The sequence below is a fragment of the Candida theae genome, assembly GCF_024610275.1.
Source record: "Candida theae strain CBS 12239 chromosome Unknown scaffold15, whole genome shotgun sequence".
Classification (NCBI taxonomy): Eukaryota; Fungi; Ascomycota; class Pichiomycetes; order Serinales; family Debaryomycetaceae; genus Lodderomyces; species Lodderomyces theae.
The window spans coordinates 134,342-151,587 of record NW_026261353.1 but is presented as its reverse complement, the minus strand read 5'-3'; the positions used below and the strand labels follow the sequence as shown (position 1 = coordinate 151,587).

General features: G+C 40.1%; 6 protein-coding genes across 6 annotated transcripts; 5 read left to right on the top strand and 1 right to left on the bottom strand. All coding sequences in view use genetic code 12, as the record gives it.

Moving 5' to 3' along the window:
• Positions 1-809: 809 nt before the first annotated feature.
• On the top strand, positions 810-3,008 carry ZCF17 (Zcf17p; the record flags this gene model as incomplete). Its single annotated transcript, XM_051755116.1, has 1 exon — positions 810-3,008. The coding sequence occupies one exon, from the start codon at positions 810-812 to the stop codon at positions 3,006-3,008; it is 2,199 nt and encodes a 732-aa protein (XP_051610893.1).
• A 122-nt stretch (positions 3,009-3,130) lies between these two features.
• Positions 3,131-3,970, top strand: KGF57_000627 (exosome non-catalytic core subunit; the record flags this gene model as incomplete). The annotated part of the gene is made up of 1 exon (XM_051755115.1): positions 3,131-3,970. One exon carries the CDS (start codon positions 3,131-3,133, stop codon positions 3,968-3,970), a length of 840 nt encoding a protein of 279 aa, XP_051610892.1.
• A 910-nt stretch (positions 3,971-4,880) lies between these two features.
• Positions 4,881-7,094, top strand: KGF57_000626 (tRNA methyltransferase; the record flags this gene model as incomplete). The annotated part of the gene is made up of 1 exon (XM_051755114.1): positions 4,881-7,094. One exon carries the CDS (start codon positions 4,881-4,883, stop codon positions 7,092-7,094), a length of 2,214 nt encoding a protein of 737 aa, XP_051610891.1.
• A 2,112-nt stretch (positions 7,095-9,206) lies between these two features.
• On the top strand, positions 9,207-11,570 carry KGF57_000625 (uncharacterized protein; the record flags this gene model as incomplete). The annotated part of the gene is made up of 1 exon (XM_051755113.1): positions 9,207-11,570. The coding sequence occupies one exon, from the start codon at positions 9,207-9,209 to the stop codon at positions 11,568-11,570; it is 2,364 nt and encodes a 787-aa protein (XP_051610890.1).
• Positions 11,571-11,784: 214 nt separating this feature from the next.
• On the bottom strand, positions 11,785-14,034 carry KGF57_000624 (ubiquitin-binding SDF ubiquitin ligase complex subunit; the record flags this gene model as incomplete). The annotated part of the gene is made up of 1 exon (XM_051755112.1): positions 11,785-14,034. One exon carries the CDS (start codon positions 14,032-14,034, stop codon positions 11,785-11,787), a length of 2,250 nt encoding a protein of 749 aa, XP_051610889.1.
• Positions 14,035-15,624: 1,590 nt separating this feature from the next.
• Positions 15,625-17,148, top strand: ZPR1 (zinc finger-containing protein; the record flags this gene model as incomplete). The annotated part of the gene is made up of 1 exon (XM_051755111.1): positions 15,625-17,148. The coding sequence occupies one exon, from the start codon at positions 15,625-15,627 to the stop codon at positions 17,146-17,148; it is 1,524 nt and encodes a 507-aa protein (XP_051610888.1).
• Positions 17,149-17,246: the final 98 nt, after the last annotated feature.

Sequence of the window (17,246 nt, the reverse complement as noted above, 5' to 3'; positions counted from 1 at the left end):
GTGAGTGAGTGAGTGAGTGAGTGAGTGAGTGAGTGAGTGAGTGAGTGAGTGAGTATGAGTGTGAGTGTGAGTGTGAGTCGTGTAGGATGTCAAAGTTGCTTTAAAATCATATCTTTCTACTGCTAATTCTTTTGCGCTTTTCGGATTCTTCAAAAGAAAAAAAAAAAAATTATTTTTTTTCTTCTTTATTGCATATTTAGTGATTTGCGTTGCTTTGTCGTTTCTCGAGTTCCGTCGGACAGTATGAGAGAAACACTTTTTGTCCTACTTTCTCAAAGAGTAGGGTCGTGTGCAAAGGGATAACAAATATTTGGATTATTTGGTCTTACTTTAAAAAGGCAAGTATTACGAACAGACAAATGTCATATTAGAAGTGGCATTTTGAAGGCGCTAACAACTTGAAATAGATGTGAAATAGCTCTATTTCTCTTTACCCTCAGTGAAAGTGCATGCGACAAGAAAGAATATATCCAGAGCCTTTTTGTACGATTATGACTATTTATGAACTACTCCCTTTCTTTTCTGACTTCTTTCCCACTTGGTACAAAGACAATCAAAGTAAAAGCGAGACAGACAAAAACAAAAAAAAGAAAAAAAAGTTCGTAAGTGAGTATCAATTGGGGTGGGTTCGATATAACGAAGATCTTTGGAAAATTAGAGCAAGAAAAATTTATATATTTTGGCAACAACTAAAGAACACACTTGGACAGCTTTACTCAGACCATACCCTTACTGGCAGTGTTGTCTTCATTTAGATTGATACGACCTTAGTCTTCCATTTTTTTTTTTTTTTTTTAACTACACCAATCATGACTAAAGAATCTTCATCCACAGCAAAGAGAAAGAGACATACAAATTCTAAATTGGGATGTGCAAACTGCAAACGGAAAAAGATTAGGTGTGATGAGAGCTTACCACTGTGTGAAAACTGCTTAAAGGGAAAAAAAGAGACTTGCTCATACTTGTTCTTGTCCCAGGAAGAAGTTGAAAGGATCAAATTGACTCACTCGTTGAGAAAGAGTCAAAACAAATTATTGAATTCAAATTATCGATTACCAGCAACAAACATCGCCACTTCGTCAAGAGCTGGATCTTTAGAGCCATCAAACAAGAATTACAAGAAGATGAAAGCACTCAGCCCTGCATTAAGTGGCAGTGCGTTGGAATTCAAATTTGAACTTGCTGATCTACCGATTCCTATACCTTCAATCGTGTATCCACCATTGCAATACAACAACCTTTGCATGCAGGACTTCTCCAACGAATTCAAGGTGATGAATGATTTTGACAGCGACGATTACACAGCAGGATCGCCGACAGGGTCGGCACAGAACGACATGTTGCCCAATGGGTTTGAGCACCAAATTACATTCAACGTTATCAATCCAAAAGTTTTCAAACGTGTCAATTCAGCTCACAGTGTCATTACAACACCAGTTGTGTCCGATTATAGTTTACACTTGTTCATTGGCAAAAATACCTTGTTAGATTATATGAGTGATTCGTTTATGAAGAGAATGTCTTTTGATATGGAATTGAGTTTAGCAGTGCAAACTTTGGGCGAGGCTATACATTTGAACCACTTGAAATCGAAACCAATTTCGTTGAGGGAGGATACCGACAAACAACTTATAGAACGTCTTGATGATCGGGTCAACAGTTCATTTGTGAAATGCTTTGAAGTTTTGAAAGCAAAAGTTGAAAAAATTCAACAAAAAAAGTGTCTGAATTACAGGTCGAGCGAAGCTGGCAACGACCTAGAGATGGTGGCGTATGCTGGAAATTTCTTGACTTTTACTTCAATTATGCTGAAACAGGGTGTCAAACTACATTCCAAGGCTTTGGAGTTGCCACTACTCGCATACAATACATATGCAAAATTACACGAAACGATATCAAACAAGACATTGGAGGTTGTGTCGTTGTTGAAAAAGAATTTGCAGTACAATGTCATTAGCGTCAATGTACCCTCATACAATCCACAATTCTTATTTGAGATCGAATCAAACTTGAGAAGTCTCGAGTTTATATTCACTGCGCAGTCATTATTCAATACAAAAACTGACCTATCCATTCGCTCGGAATTTGAAACTTTGAAAGCACAATATTCAGCATTAATGAAGTTTCTCAGGGACAAGGTATTGAATATTGTGTTTGCTTTGCGTGATGAGACTAGTCTTTCAGTATACCCTATTGATGCATTATTCGACATCTTGAAAACTTGGCATGCAATGTGCCCACCACAGGCTCTAGTATCCAAGTCCAAGATCAATTCTGCATTTTACGACGAATCAGTGTTTTTAAAAGACTTGTCAACTACGTTGTACACATACTATAGTGCGATTGCTGCTGCTTTGGATGCTGTTTTTCCCGCATGCAAGTATTTTTTCAGTTTAAGTTTCATACTTCCTGTGAGCCAGTGCTATAGTGGCAAGGAGACTTTGACGGTAACAAAATATAACCCATATACCAGGTCCTTTTTCAGTCACAAGATTGACATTTTGCTACAGCGTCACATCATTTACGCATCAAGACTATACGCCTTTTTCAAAAGAAGATTTGTGTTTTATCACAACAATATCAAATGGTCAAATTATTACGACAATGTCACTTTGCGTGAAAATAGATTAAAGAGCAGGAAGTTGTTCAATGCGACCGAGGTGGCAATCAAGAGCTTCAACACAACGTTGATACGACCGGAGCACTATCCAATCAGGGACAAATCTCTTGAGGTATCCAACTGCGTCAACAACTATGTCAGTTTCACTCGTGAGGACGATCCTTTGGTCAAGAACTTGTATGCTAGAAATATTGAGACGTTGAATATTTTCGATGAGAGCTCGATTTTGCAATTTGATTACGAGAGTATGTTGTTGCTCAAGGATTATAGATCTTTTGACGATGAGAGTGAAGTTAGTCGAGAGGTTCTAAGCGTGAAGGATATTCGTAACCATTACGAAGACCGATTTGCCATATTAGATGTTGTGAGTAGGGACTGGGAAGAATAAATGTATATGAATTGTAGCAAGAAGCACAGCATCCATCGCTTTAATTTTAATTCTTTTTTTTTTTTTTTTTTTTGGACAAACAATCTAATCTCATCTTAAGTACAACTAGTCTACACACGATCATGTCATCTATAATACTACCTGGAGACTCACTTCCAATAGAGCCCGCATCATCAACCAAGACCAAAATTGGTCCTGGCATCTACAAAGAACCCAAGTCGCAAAATCTAATTCCTTCCACTGCTGGCATTCTACACGTCAATCAGAACCAGCAACAACACTCACAACTTGTATACATAGAGTCCAACACCAAGCGATACATTCCTCACAACAATGATTTCGTTATTGGAACAGTAGTTGGGTCCATTGGTGACTACTACAAAGTATCATTACAAGACTACTCGGCGCCTGTCTTGTTATCATTTATGGCTTTCCCCAACGCCAGTCGCAAGAATCGACCAAACTTAACCACGGGGCAAGTTGTATACGCAAGAGTGGTTAATGATGATAACGACTCAACTTTTGAAACTGAGTTGGAGTGCTTTGATGCGTCAAACAATCGGGAAACTGGTGGGTTTGGTGTATTGGACGATTCTGGATACGTGTTTGACGTGCCGTTGAATTTCGCTCGTGAATTGTTATTCAATCCTAAACTGCCGGTATTGGAATTCTTGGCTAGCCGGGTCCAATTTGAAATTGCTGTGGGGATCAATGGGAAAATTTGGTTAAAGTGCAGTGAGGGTTTGCAAAGTGGACAGGAGCAACATCAGCAGCAGCAACAACAACAACTAGCTCGTGGTGATGGTGGTGAAGACGGCGATGGTGAAGATGCTCGAATGAGAGGTCTAAATGAAGCTGGAGATGATGCAGAAAGTTTGAAGGCTAGGAATGTCAAAAACTTGAAAGCAACGTTGTGGGCAGTTGAGTATTTGAAACGGAGCCAAAGTAGTCCAACAAGTTGATAGCTTTATAGGGCTATAGCTATATAGGTTTATATAAGTCTATAGTTTATACACAATCACTTCCTAGTTCATTTATCAAATTGTTCCTCACCTCACATTTTCAGAGGACAATAGGAGTCAATTCCTACGCATAGCATGTAATGCAAAATCAGGATCTTTTGTTAGTACACCCTCCCTCCATTTCGTTCCTATATTTAGGATTGTGACCTCGCCTATCCCAAGGACGATAAACTAGCTTGTAACATAAAAATTTTATTGATTCCGGTATTGCTCTCATGAATGCGGGTGGCGTTTCGTCTGAATTCGGAAATTCGTTGTGGCATAGCCATACTTCACGTAACTTTGCATGCTGTGTGCCAAACACACCATGTCCAATCAATGCAAAATCAAAAGTCTCCAACACATTATGTTGAAGTATGGTAATTCAAGGAATCTAACAAAAGGAACTTCTTCTGTATTCTTGTGGTGGAGAAGTCACGTGTGTGTGAAAGTTTTCTTAGGAATGTGGGGATGTGCTGTACGCGTTACATGACAACCAGTGTATATAAAGATAAAAAAGATCTTTTTTTTTTTTTCTTGTCATGTCTTCACCCAACTCGTTATCTCAACAGACTGCTGCTTCAGAGGTTCCCTCGACTCCTTACAACACCATCTTGATCAATTTATAGTCATGTTTATATTTGTTGCGGTAATAAGATCTAAGATCGTATAAAGTAGAGGAAATTGCAAATTTGTCGACGACGATGCGTTCATATTTTTTTGCTCTTCGCCAAACAAAGGTAGCGCCAGATACCCCCTTTTTGTGTTGTATTCTTGCAGAGATGACCATCTGCAAAAAAAAAAAAAGCACATAGAGGTAGAAAGACACAGAGATAAGAAGATAAGGAGGACTCTTTTTACTTGAGTAAACATGCCAACCACAATAAAACAGCATACGATCCCTGGTCAGACATCTAAGCAGCTGCAGCAGAAGCGGAAAGAGAAAGATCAAAGACGGAAGCATTACGATGATCAACAAGTCCAAGGTACAAACAATTCGTCAATTGTATCTAAACGTAGTGTTGAGAAATTGTACTTCCCAAAGGTTCAGCCGGAGTTGGGGACTTGGTTTAGTCATTTTGTACCATCTCTGAAGAAGGACAGACGGTCGCCTGCTATTAATCGTGGGTACTGGATACGTATGGAGAGTATACGTCGTACTGTTTATAAGATTATTGAAAAAAGTTGGCGTGAGGGAGGAGAATGCAGTGCTGCGAAGCAGAGGGTTGTTAATGTTGTCAATTTGGGGTGTGGGTTTGATCCGTTGCCTTTTCAGATGTTGAGTATGAGAAATGGGGAAGATTGCGCTTGGGGAAATGGTTGTGATTTCAATTTTTTCGATATTGATTATCCTGATTTAGTTGATGAGAAGCTTTCATTGATTAAAAAATCAAATGAGATTGAGCAATTGATTGGAGATGGAGTGCAGAAGGATTCAATGTATAAATTAAACACAAACAATTATAAATTAATTGGATGTGATTTGAAAAACTTGAGCCAGTATCAACACATTGTTGATCAATTATTCTCAAAGAGTAAAGACTCAAATGGCAAAGCATTGACAATATTCATTGCTGAAGTTTCATTAGCGTATATGAAACCCGAATTTGCCAACCCCGTGATTGAGATTTCCTCCAAAGTCGCCAACTCGAATTTTATAATTTTGGAGCAAATCATGCCCGATGGAGCAAACAATGCATTTGCAACAAAGATGTTGTACCATTTTGCCCATTTGAGAAGTCCGATCCAGTGTGTTGAGCTGTATCCTACCAAACTGCAGCAATTGCAACGATTCAAACAATACTACAACTTTGCTGAAGTGAGGAATCTTTTTGAGAATTGGAAATGGCTAATCGATGGAAGTGAGAGCGACGATGACAATGAGGGTGTTGGGATGAAGCAGAAATTGATGCAGGTGGAGGAGTTTGATGAATGGGAAGAGTTTATCCTATTTTGTCAGCATTATATCGTGCTTCATGCCACCAATGATGCAAAACAGTTGGTGTATGATGATAAATTGGTACCCGATTTCCTGGTTGATACTGGAAATGAACAAAAGCAAAAAAATGACGTTTTTGAAGTTGATGATGAGGTAAAGTTTAGCATTGATGAACGATTTGAAACGAACCTTGATCTTTTGCAAGTCAAATTTCCTGCGTGTGACTCTTTGAATGGTAAGGTTTATGTGCAAGGCGGGTTGAAACAAACAAGAACTAATGAGACTGTGGTTGTTGATTATGCAGCTGGGACAATTGGGAGGCAGCAAATAAAGGATGAACATAACCTTCCACAACCGCGAATGTGTCACTCTTTAACCAATGTGTGTGGTGACTTGATCCTTGTCGGTGGAAGAACTAGACCAAATGATGTTAACAACGACGTTTACAAATTTGATGGTCGAGATTCGACTAGAATAGGTCAAGATTGGACTAGAATAGGTCAAGATTCACCAAGGCAAAGGCACGCAGCAGTGGCTGTGCGCTGTGATCAAGTACTACTATTTGGTGGGCTATTGGAACCGTCACATACTACTGATCTATTTGCTTTATTCAACACCACCACAAACAAGATCCAACCACTTGAAATACGAGGCGACTATATTGGAAATTTGTACAGTGCAGCCATGGTTTACAATCAAGACAAAAATGAAGGATATATTTATGGTGGATTCCATGAGTGCCAAGAACCGAAAGTCAATGATCGCTTGTACAAATTCACAATTGATTATGAAAATTTCCAAATTAGACTTGATGTTGTGGGGCAACACTTGATGTTTGCAAGAATTGGAAGTCAAGGACAACTTATTCACAATGGGACCAAGTTGTTGATTGTTGGCGGTGTATGCTCAGAAACCATCTTGACTCACAGAACAAACATTGTCACTTTGCAATTGGACAACAATCCTGCTGCATCAACTTTCAAAAGCGTTGATATCCCACTTGGCGTTAGCTTGAAACATCCTCCAATTTTGATTGGATTTGGATTAGCACCCATCAGTGAGCATTTGAGTTTGATTGTTGGTGGTGGTGCCGTTTGTTATTCGTTTGGTAGTTGTTACAATTGTGTATATAGATTGGAGTATTAAAAACTAGAATCGATACCGGACACCTGTTTACAAATGGGCGTGGGAAAGAGGAAACTGTATGTCATTATATTTAAGTTTGGCAACTGTTCAAAGACATGATTGACACGACACAAGTATAACTTGAAAGCGTGCGTTATAAGCTGGGTTGATATCTCGTAACAATCTCTATCTTATGACATTCCTAGTTATCAGTCGACAGCCCAGACACAAGTACTGGTTACGATTATGGTCACATCACTGGACTTGCAGAAGAGACAATGTTTGGTGTTTTGGCGTGAGCGCGTAACACAATCTTGAAATTAATTTCGTTTCCTCTTTTGGGGACTTTTTTCGGTTGAGGCATTTGTCAGCTGTGGAGTTCCGAGATCATTGTGGATTCTTGCTGTAGACAACATTTCTGATAAACTAATTCCCCGTGTCCATGTGAGCTTAATCTGGGCCAGTTCTGAAAGCAAAACTATGTGATACGATACTACCTGTTTACACCTTGAGTGGAGAGATTCTATTTTTGCAGTTGACGAAGTCGGAACGGTTATTTTTTTTCTTTATGTCCGGCATATGTTGCAAATCACCAGCACGAGAATAAATTGCCGCTTGAACCAGATGATCTGCGTATGTGCGTGCGTGTGTGTGCACACAAAAGAAACAAGCGACACACAAACACACAACCACACACACACACAAAGTGAAGATGCGAAAAAAAAAAACATACGATGTGTTTTTTGTATCCAGAGAAGCTTTTGCGAGGCACCACATTGGCCATTCAGGAACAATAGTACATGTGATAGAGTAAGCCTTTAATGCTATTTGAAAGTAGTGTCACTCCTCTAAATCTCAACAAATATGCGTGCGGGTGCTATCTGCGTATGGTTAGATTCCAAGTACTACAAGTACATACAGAGATGTACTTGTGATGCATATCCGTTTTTGCCCCCCCCTTTTTTTTTTTTTTGCAATTCACTCTACTACTTCTGAGGGTTGAAGCAGAAGTTATGCTGTTTACATTGCTACTGCTCACCCCGTAACAAATGCATTTCCACATTGCTACTGCTAACACGAGTGATATTGCTTCACGATTTATGCACTATGTGATATACGCCACGAATAGGTTTTCAATGGGTGTTTTGTACTTATCCTTCCAATGTGTTAAAGTTTTTAATTTTTTTTTTTTTTCTGTTGGGTCCCCATGGGGGTAGTCCAGACAAGCCATCACCCCGTAACCTTTAAAGTTCAGACAGTCTTTCCTCTCCCCGCCTAGTCTAATTCTTAAAGTAACCCCAACTATGGAAAGAGCATTATAAAAAATTTAAACTTTTTGAAGTTATACGTCTCCTCGCATACACAGGGGGAGGGGGAGGGGGAGGGGGAGGGAGAATTGTAGCGCATGTGTATGTGTGTGCATATTTGTTTTTACGTACGAGTATGAGTTGTGATAAAGTGAGGAGTGAATGAATGAGAATTGCGATGGATTATATGTAGACTTGTGCTTATTACAGAGTCATCTACTACATGTGAATAGATTGTATCAAATTATGTCACCTTTACTTAATGTGTAAGTACTAGTGTATAAAATGGTATTGCTACAATGTACAAACTAATGAATAATTCACTTTTGTCAACAAGTACACTACCCTTTCTTCTCCATACACAAATACGTCACATACATATTACACATAAATATAGATATATAATACATTAAATTGTATCATATCATTTTCATAACAACTATATATATATATCCGTAGATCATTCAATAGATCAAATACAGAACTCACTCTCACCCCAGTCACACTTACCAGCACACTTTGCTTATATCACCATTTCACATTCGATCTTCATCACTAAGCACAACACAATCTACAATTTCCAAACACAAAGTTGTCATTCCCAGTATCTCCGAAAAAAAATAAAAAAAAAGATTACAATTTTCCTCCTTGCTAACAACCCCCCCCCCCTCTATACTTTTTTTTTTTTTGTTTTCCCTCCAGACACATATACACCTTGTATACTAAGTACAAGTCCATTTCCGAGGACAGCTGGCATTTCTGAGTGGGTGGGAGAGTCATAGCATAAGCTTCGCGGTATTGCTTTTATAGATCAACAAACAGGAAGATGGCCACAGCTCACTCTGCATACACAAGGAGTAGTCAGAGCCACTTAGGTGATACCCATAGCAATGACAAGTCTCCAGCCTCCACTTCTGCATCCATTTCACCACAGCTACAACCAGCAACAACATCACATTCAAAATCCATAGGCGACACAGCTGCCTATCCAACCACTGCACCACCACCTTCCAGTTCCCGAGAAGAAGCGACTCCTCGAGGCCGGCAGAGATCATTCACTTATGAAGCCGCGTCACCACATGACGATGACAGTTCAGAAGCTTTGCCTTCGTCACCAACACCACTTTCCATGGCATTTATGCATAAACCCTCGAGATCGCAGAGCTTTTTTACCCAGTCCAATGATAGAACCAGGGAAAATAGCATATTCAACAAAAATTTGTCCTCATACTCAACATCGTCCCTGTCCTCGCCAAAACAACATTCGCAAAACCAGCAGCAACAAGTATCGGACACAAGAAGTACTACTCGCTCATCAGACACTGTTTCTTCGTCTCCTTCCTCCTCCTCCTCCGCCGACTCGTCTGCTTCTACCTCACAACTGGATAAATCACCCTCCGGAAGTCCATTAATTTCACCTTCTTTGGTGAAGTCTCCTCCGCCTCCTCCTCCTTCACAATCACCAACTTTGGATGATCAAAATGAACACACTTCGCACACTGCTCATACCGAGTCACCAGATTACTTTAATCACAAGTCTGCACTCAAATCAGTAAAGAGATCGAAATCATTACCATCAACACCTACTTTTAAAGTCCATTTCGGCAATTCAGATATCCGGTATTTCAAGAAAAAGGATACTCCAAGAACTATATCGGCTAGTAACTCGCCAACTTTTGGCCCACAAGCGGGATTATCGGATGACGATGATGAAGATGTCGATGACGATGATGACGATGAAGATGATGGTGATGGTGATGGGTACTACGACAATGATGATTACGGCACGTTTGGAACTAGCTCCAATTACGGATATAGATACAGTGACGAAGATGATGTTGATGATGATGTAAAAAGAATTAGTTTGCGAGGTGGTGGCGCACATAGGCTAGGCGGACACAAGCATGACCATGATTTGCATGATTTTAGCTTGGGTAATACCAAGTACCCCAAACCAGCTGCATCTTCTGAGATTCAATGGGACTTGCAGTTATTGAATTTTGAACCGTTATCATATATGAAGAGAATTGAGGCTGGAACTCCAGTTTTCCTTGAGAGACTATTCATTTCTGCTGATAAAAAGTACCTTTTGGGTCATATTGCCGTGAGAAACCTTGCTTTTGAAAAGTACTTGACTGTGAGGTACTCGGTTGATAACTGGATGACGATTATCGAGATCCCCACGACGTACACTGCGGATAGAGCCGATGTCTTGGAGAAGAATAATTATGATCGATTTGTGTTTAAGATACCCCTTGAGAACTTGTTCAATACTTTTAAAATGTCGAAGAACTCATCAACTGATTCCTTAAGTGAAGATAGCAGTAGCAGCTACAATAGTGGTGATGTTTTCAGGGGATCAAGCTATGGCGACTACCAAAAGGAAAGACGATACCAGCTTTGCATTAAGTACTGTGCCCAGGGGCATGAGTATTGGGATAATAATCGATTCCGAAATTATTTAGTCAAGTTGGTCAAGTCGAGAGTGAGTCATCATCAACCTCCACTTGCTCCACAACAAAAGCATCATTTCTATAATTTGGAGAACAAGGATTCGCAATTGCAAGATCATAATAGGAGACCAAGATACTCGAGCAGTTACTTGAAGCGAGTTGAATCAGACTCTGGCATCAATTATAATAATCCTGGCGTGGACGAGTCTAGGGATGGCGGTATAGACGAGGAAGATAATGATGATAGTGATACTATCACCATGGATGTGAGTGGAGGTAGTTCCACTATTAGGGAGAATATTGAAGAGTTGTTGAAAAACACCGGAGACGCACAAATCAAGCTGAACGGCAGCAGCAGCAGCAGCAATAACAACAAGAGGAACCAAAATAGTACAGGCTCCTCATCGAAGCCCTCACAACCAAGAACGGGCATCACCAACGACCCTGAAAAAAGCAGCGCAAACCTTCAAGTTGATCTTGATCTTGACTCACTAGACACCGTAACGACAACTACTCCCAAATACAAGTCGAAGTTCATTACAAACCAATTCAACTTGAATTCCAACTCTACGGCCAAGTCAAAGGGCAATTTATCTACTGGTAGGTCGAATGCCTTCAATAGCGATTTGAAGAGTAAGTCGTACAAGGAGATTCTCGATTCGTATTGTTTTTTCAAGTCTAATCCTGCCAATGCCAATGGCAGTGGCAATGGCAGTGGTGGAAGTGGAAGTGACTGAGTGGGTTAGTTGTGTGTGTGTGTGTGTGTGTGTGTGCATAAAACCAGTTTGGCTTTTGTAGTCATTGCTGAAGAGGTTAGGTTGGGATTGTGTATCCCACACGCTGGATTAGTTACTACGTATATAAAGTTCTACAAATGAATCCCTTAACAAAGATCAATCAATGTAAGTACATAACAAAAGATTTACAGACACATAGTTTCTCTCTCCACCTCTAGTCAAAGCAGTACATCTTGACTTCACCATTCTCCAAACCCAGCACAAACTTTGAATCACTCAAAGCTACACAAGACACACTAGCGGCATTACCAAATGTATGCAAGCATTTCCCATTCTGGAGATCCCACACTTTAATCATTCGATCATGGGCACCACTAATGATTCTAAATGTGTCAGCGGCAATGGACCATACTCCTTCAATGTGGCCAAATTGGGTTCGGATGCATTTCCCGGTGGCCACGTCCCATAGTTTGATGGTGTTGTCGAGGGAGGAGCTGAGGATGTGGGTGGGGAAGGAGTTTGTAGCTGGGACCAAGTTCCGTATTGGTTGTGAAGGTGAGGAGGACGTGGAGGAGGGCGTGGTGGTTTGAGGTTGCGAATGTTGGTGAGCTTGCAGATGTGTTTGTGACTGCGATTGTGTTCGACTATCATTACCGCTCTGCTTATTCTCATGCTCACTTTCACCGTCACTTGCGTCCTCAATCAACTCATCTTTATAAGTCAATGGAATCACAGATTGAACTTGGCCTATATGTCCATTATTCTCCATTCCACCGAAAATCTTGAGACATTGATTAGTATTCATATCCCACATCCGAATAGTCGTGTCGTCACTAGCACTGAAGATTGTGTTTGAGCCGGGATGAATCTTGACACAATTGACCCAATCAGTATGGCCACGTAATGTATAGCATGTTCTTGAATCAACGTGCCACACGCGAACTGTACTATCAGCAGACCCCGAGACTATGGACTTGTTGGAGAAATCAACCGAAACAACAGCATCATCGTGTCCTCTATAGGTGGCAATACATTGGCCAGTATGATAATTCCATACTTTGATTGTTGAATCTAACCCGCCAGTGATTAATTTCTGATTATCAAATACTAATGATCGTACTCCCTTTGTGTGTCCGCTTAGTGTCTTGACACATTCACCAGTTTCAATTTTCCAAATCTTGATTGTCGAGTCGTATGATCCAGTCATTAAATATTTACGATTGAATTGTAGACATGTAATACCATCCTGGTGGCCAATGAAGGACTTCAACTTGTAAGCCCCCTTTCGCCAGTTTTTTTCCAACTTGAACCTTTCCGAATAGACTGATTTCCAAGGGCGTTTTTTGAGTACAGGTGGTGTAGTGGCTGGTTTTGAATCTAGTTTGAGTTTCTTACAATCGGGTTCATCACTAGAGCGCTGTGGTTGCTGTTGTGGTTGCGGTTGCGGTTGCGGTTGCTGCTGTTGTTGTGTGACCACATCTGCTGTCTCACGTACAGCATCCTCGTTCCTCTTAATTGGTTTGATCTCCTCCTCAGTCATATCTCTTGCTCGCTTCATATGCATCAAGGGAAGTCCCCATCCACAGTTTGGGCATTTACGATCGATATGCTGTTCACACATGTGATGCCAAACACGATCATCATCAGCCAATGTTTTCCATTTACGTGAAACTTGTGCAGCATTACAAAGACTATTGCAATCCAAGTAACAAAGAATTCGCAAGGCAATTTCTTGTGGCAACGTTGAAATAAAATCAATTTTGATCAATGAGGCCACTTCTTGGGAAACAAATGACAATTGTGGAAAGCAACATTGGGTCAATATTCCTTGAAGAATCAATTTGCGATGATGTTCGGGTGCGGCACTAAAAATAGACCAAACGTGACTTATAGCTTCTTGGTCTCTATTGGGTAGATTTTCCAACTTCTCCTGCAATTTCTTCATTTTCACTTCATCGGTTCGCTTGTTGCATGTTATATCTGGGTTATGGCGATAACAATACTTGTGAAAATTATCCTTTGGTATAAGATTTTGATCACTAATGTGTTTCACCAAGAACGGCGTGACAACGGAAACATCTTGAGGGGGACTGCCAGAGGAGGACGGTATTGCAGAAGTTGACTCTGCCGAAGCTGCCATTGCTGATTCTGTTAAATGATCTGGTGGTTGTAGCTGTGGTGAATTCGATGCTGGAGAAGGTGGTAACTCAAGTGTTTGCGTTCGCAAATCATTTGGTGCAGAGTCTGTAACTATAGTTGACTTGATGGACGAGTGGGGAGGTAGTAGTGAAGGAGATCCTTGTCTCGAGTAGGAAGGCGTGGCGTGTCTTGAGCCTGTTCTGGACCCTGTTGCATCTCCATTTGAAGATGACGATGCGGTTGAGTTGATGATATTGCTAAAGTTGTTTGTAGTGGCGTGAGAAGAGACCTGCTCGTCAGATGCACAGTTGTTTTGCAAGTTCATAAAGGTGACGTGGGAATGGTAGGTGAGAATGAAGATGTCTTCTCTTGAATGTGTGGTTGTAAAAAATTAAGTAAGTTTTTCTTTTTTTTTTTGTAGATCACACAAGTTGTGGCTTCTTGTCTATTTCAGTGACTGTACAGTTTGTGTTGTTGTGGGACTGAAGTAGTACGTGTTATAAGAAGTGTAGTATATAAGGTGGTCGAAGAAAAAGACAAGATACTATTCTGTAGAAGAAGATGAAGAAGAAATAAGTATTGTGTGTTGTTATATAGTAGTTATAACTGTCCTCTTAAAAACAAAGTGTGGGTTTTTTTGAAGTAGTGCAAAAGTGCAAATGTGTAGAAGGAAAAAAAAAAACAAAAACAGAAAAAGAAATTTTTATTCTTTAGTAAATAATTACATACTTTGTTTTAAAGTGTGTTTTGCGTAATTGTGTAATTGGATTCTCTTTCTACTGCATTATATAAATATGTGTGTGTGTGTGTTTGTGGTTTCATTTTGTCACGTGTACATGCAATTTTTTTCACTTACTAAAAATAGAGACAATAAGATTGTGTATGCGGTTATTTTTTCTTTTCATTTATTTGTACTCATCGGCTCGGGACGACAGGATTTAATGGGCGCATCAGTCATCTTCACTAATTCGTGAATAGACCAGTTGTCATAACATATAGAAAGAGTATTTCGGTGGTAGTAAGGATACACAATACATCAGTTACGTACTTCAATGTAAACCAACTGCCTTATAGAAGCACTACTGATTGCGAATATAGTGACGGGCTGCGTGCCAGCATGTCATTTATTCACGTGACTTTACATATCATAACCCTTCAGCGATGCGGCACAAAAAGATAACAAGAACATGTGCGAATATGATTGTGCACAACGGGCAAAATTGGCCAAGAGAAAAAAAAAAAAAAAAAGACCAAAAAGACAAAAAAAAAAGCCAAAAAAGTGGTGGCTCAACTCTAGAGACAATCTCCACAGCTGGAAATACGCAATATCATTTTTGAAGAAGGACCTTGAAGCTCCGAAACTAAAGATAAGAGAAACGGAGAAACGGTTACAGAGTCTGATAGCTAATGATAAGCAAACTCCAGATAAACTTAATTGATAATCATCGCTTCCGGTATAGCTTTGAAATGCAACAATCCATAGTGTGAGGCTGCTTCGACATCTCTAATATCAGAGTAGCATTACAACCACATTACAACTAGATGTCTCTGTGAATCTCGGCTAAGAGTCTCTCAGACCTATTTGCTTTTTTTGTTTGAAGCCTCGATTTTGATCACGTGTATGGAGAATGAAGTCCGCGCCATATATTTCGTTGCAGGATCAAAAGCCACTTCCCATCACGTCCTTGCAAAGTGTATCAGCTTGCCAACCCTCACAACAGACTTGAAGCTTTATCTTTGACATTACCCCACTCGTCAAACTCTTTCTGCAATACATCAAATAGCTTCTCCAGATCATTCTAGAAGCTTCCACCCTAATCTGCCAAATTTGCAGCATATCATCTCATCAGAAGAAAAAAAAAAAAAAAAAAAACAAAATTAAAAAGATTTTACTAATATAACGTGGATTCACTTGATGATGGACAACCTTGACGACCACATAGATAAAAAACAACGAGTCCTGATGCCACAAGAGACAAACAGCAACAATAATAACAACAATCACAACCAGGATGCATTTGCCAATGTTGGAGATCAAGCTCAAAGTGTTGACACCACGGTTAGACAAACAGGTGCAGCCGATGCTGAGGGACACCCAGTGCAAGAAGTCGAATCATTGTGTATGAACTGTCACGAAAACGGTACTACCAGAATGCTTTTAACAAGAATTCCATTTTTCAGAGAGATCATCATAATGTCATTCGAGTGTCCTCATTGTGGTTTCAAAAATAGTGAAATCCAACCAGCTGCACAAGTGGCGGAAAAGGGAGCTAGATATGTTTTCAAGGTTGAAGATAAGAAAGACTTCAATAGACAAGTTGTTAAATCAGAAACCGCAACCGTTAAATTCCAAGAGTTGGATATCGAAATCCCACCCAAGAGGGGCCAGTTGATCAACATTGAAGGTATCTTGCAAGAAATAATTACTGATTTAGAATCTGATCAAGAGGAAAGACAAAAAGTACAACCAGAATTGTATGAAAGGATTCAACAAGTAATAGACAAGATCAATCTGTACATCAATGCCGAACCAGGTACTTTGCCTTTGACTGTTAGGATCGATGATCCAGCAGGAAATTCATGGATCGAGTACGTACCTGGGGAGCCACAACACAAGTGGGCCATGTATGAGTACAGTAGAACTGCTGAACAAAATGTATTTTTGGGCCTCGTATCAGCTGACGACGTTGCCAAGCACAGACAAGAGGAACTAGAGAAGAAGAAACAAGCCACAGACGCCAACGTTTCATCGAATTTGGACAAGGGGGGAAAAGAACCACCAGCATCACAAGTAGCAGGGTTGTCCGATGCCACCGAAATTGAAAACCTCAACAATGAAGTACAAACTTTTGACGCAACGTGCTCAGCTTGTTACAAGCCTTGTTCAACGCACATGAAATCAGTCAATATCCCCCATTTCAAAGATGTCATCATCATGTCTACCGTGTGTGACCATTGTGGATATAAATCAAACGAAGTGAAAACCGGTGGCGAAATCTCAGCAAGGGGCAAGAAGATTGTGTTGAAAATCACCGATCCTGAAGATTTAGCAAGAGACATTTTGAAATCTGAAACTTGTGGATTGGAAATTCCCGAATTGAGTTTGGACTTGACTCCAGGAACATTGGGCGGCAGGTTCACCACTATTGAAGGATTATTGAATCAAGTTTCAACCGAGTTGCACACTCGTGTGTTTACCCAAACTTCAGATTCAATGGACGAGGAAACTAAAGCGAGATGGGTTGCGTTTTTCGCCAAGTTGCAAGATGCCATTGATGGTAAGATTGGATTCACGATTGTTATGGTTGATCCTTTGGCGGCGTCTTATATCCAAAATGTCTATGCACCCGACAACGATCCAAACATGACTATTGAAGAGTTTGATAGAAGTTTTGATCAAAATGAGAGTTTGGGATTGAATGATATAAAAACGGACTAATATATATATATATATATATGTGTGTGTGTGTTGTATATTAATGTACTTCGGAATTAGTACTCTATAATTTCTCAAATGCACAATTGTAAAGTGTAACA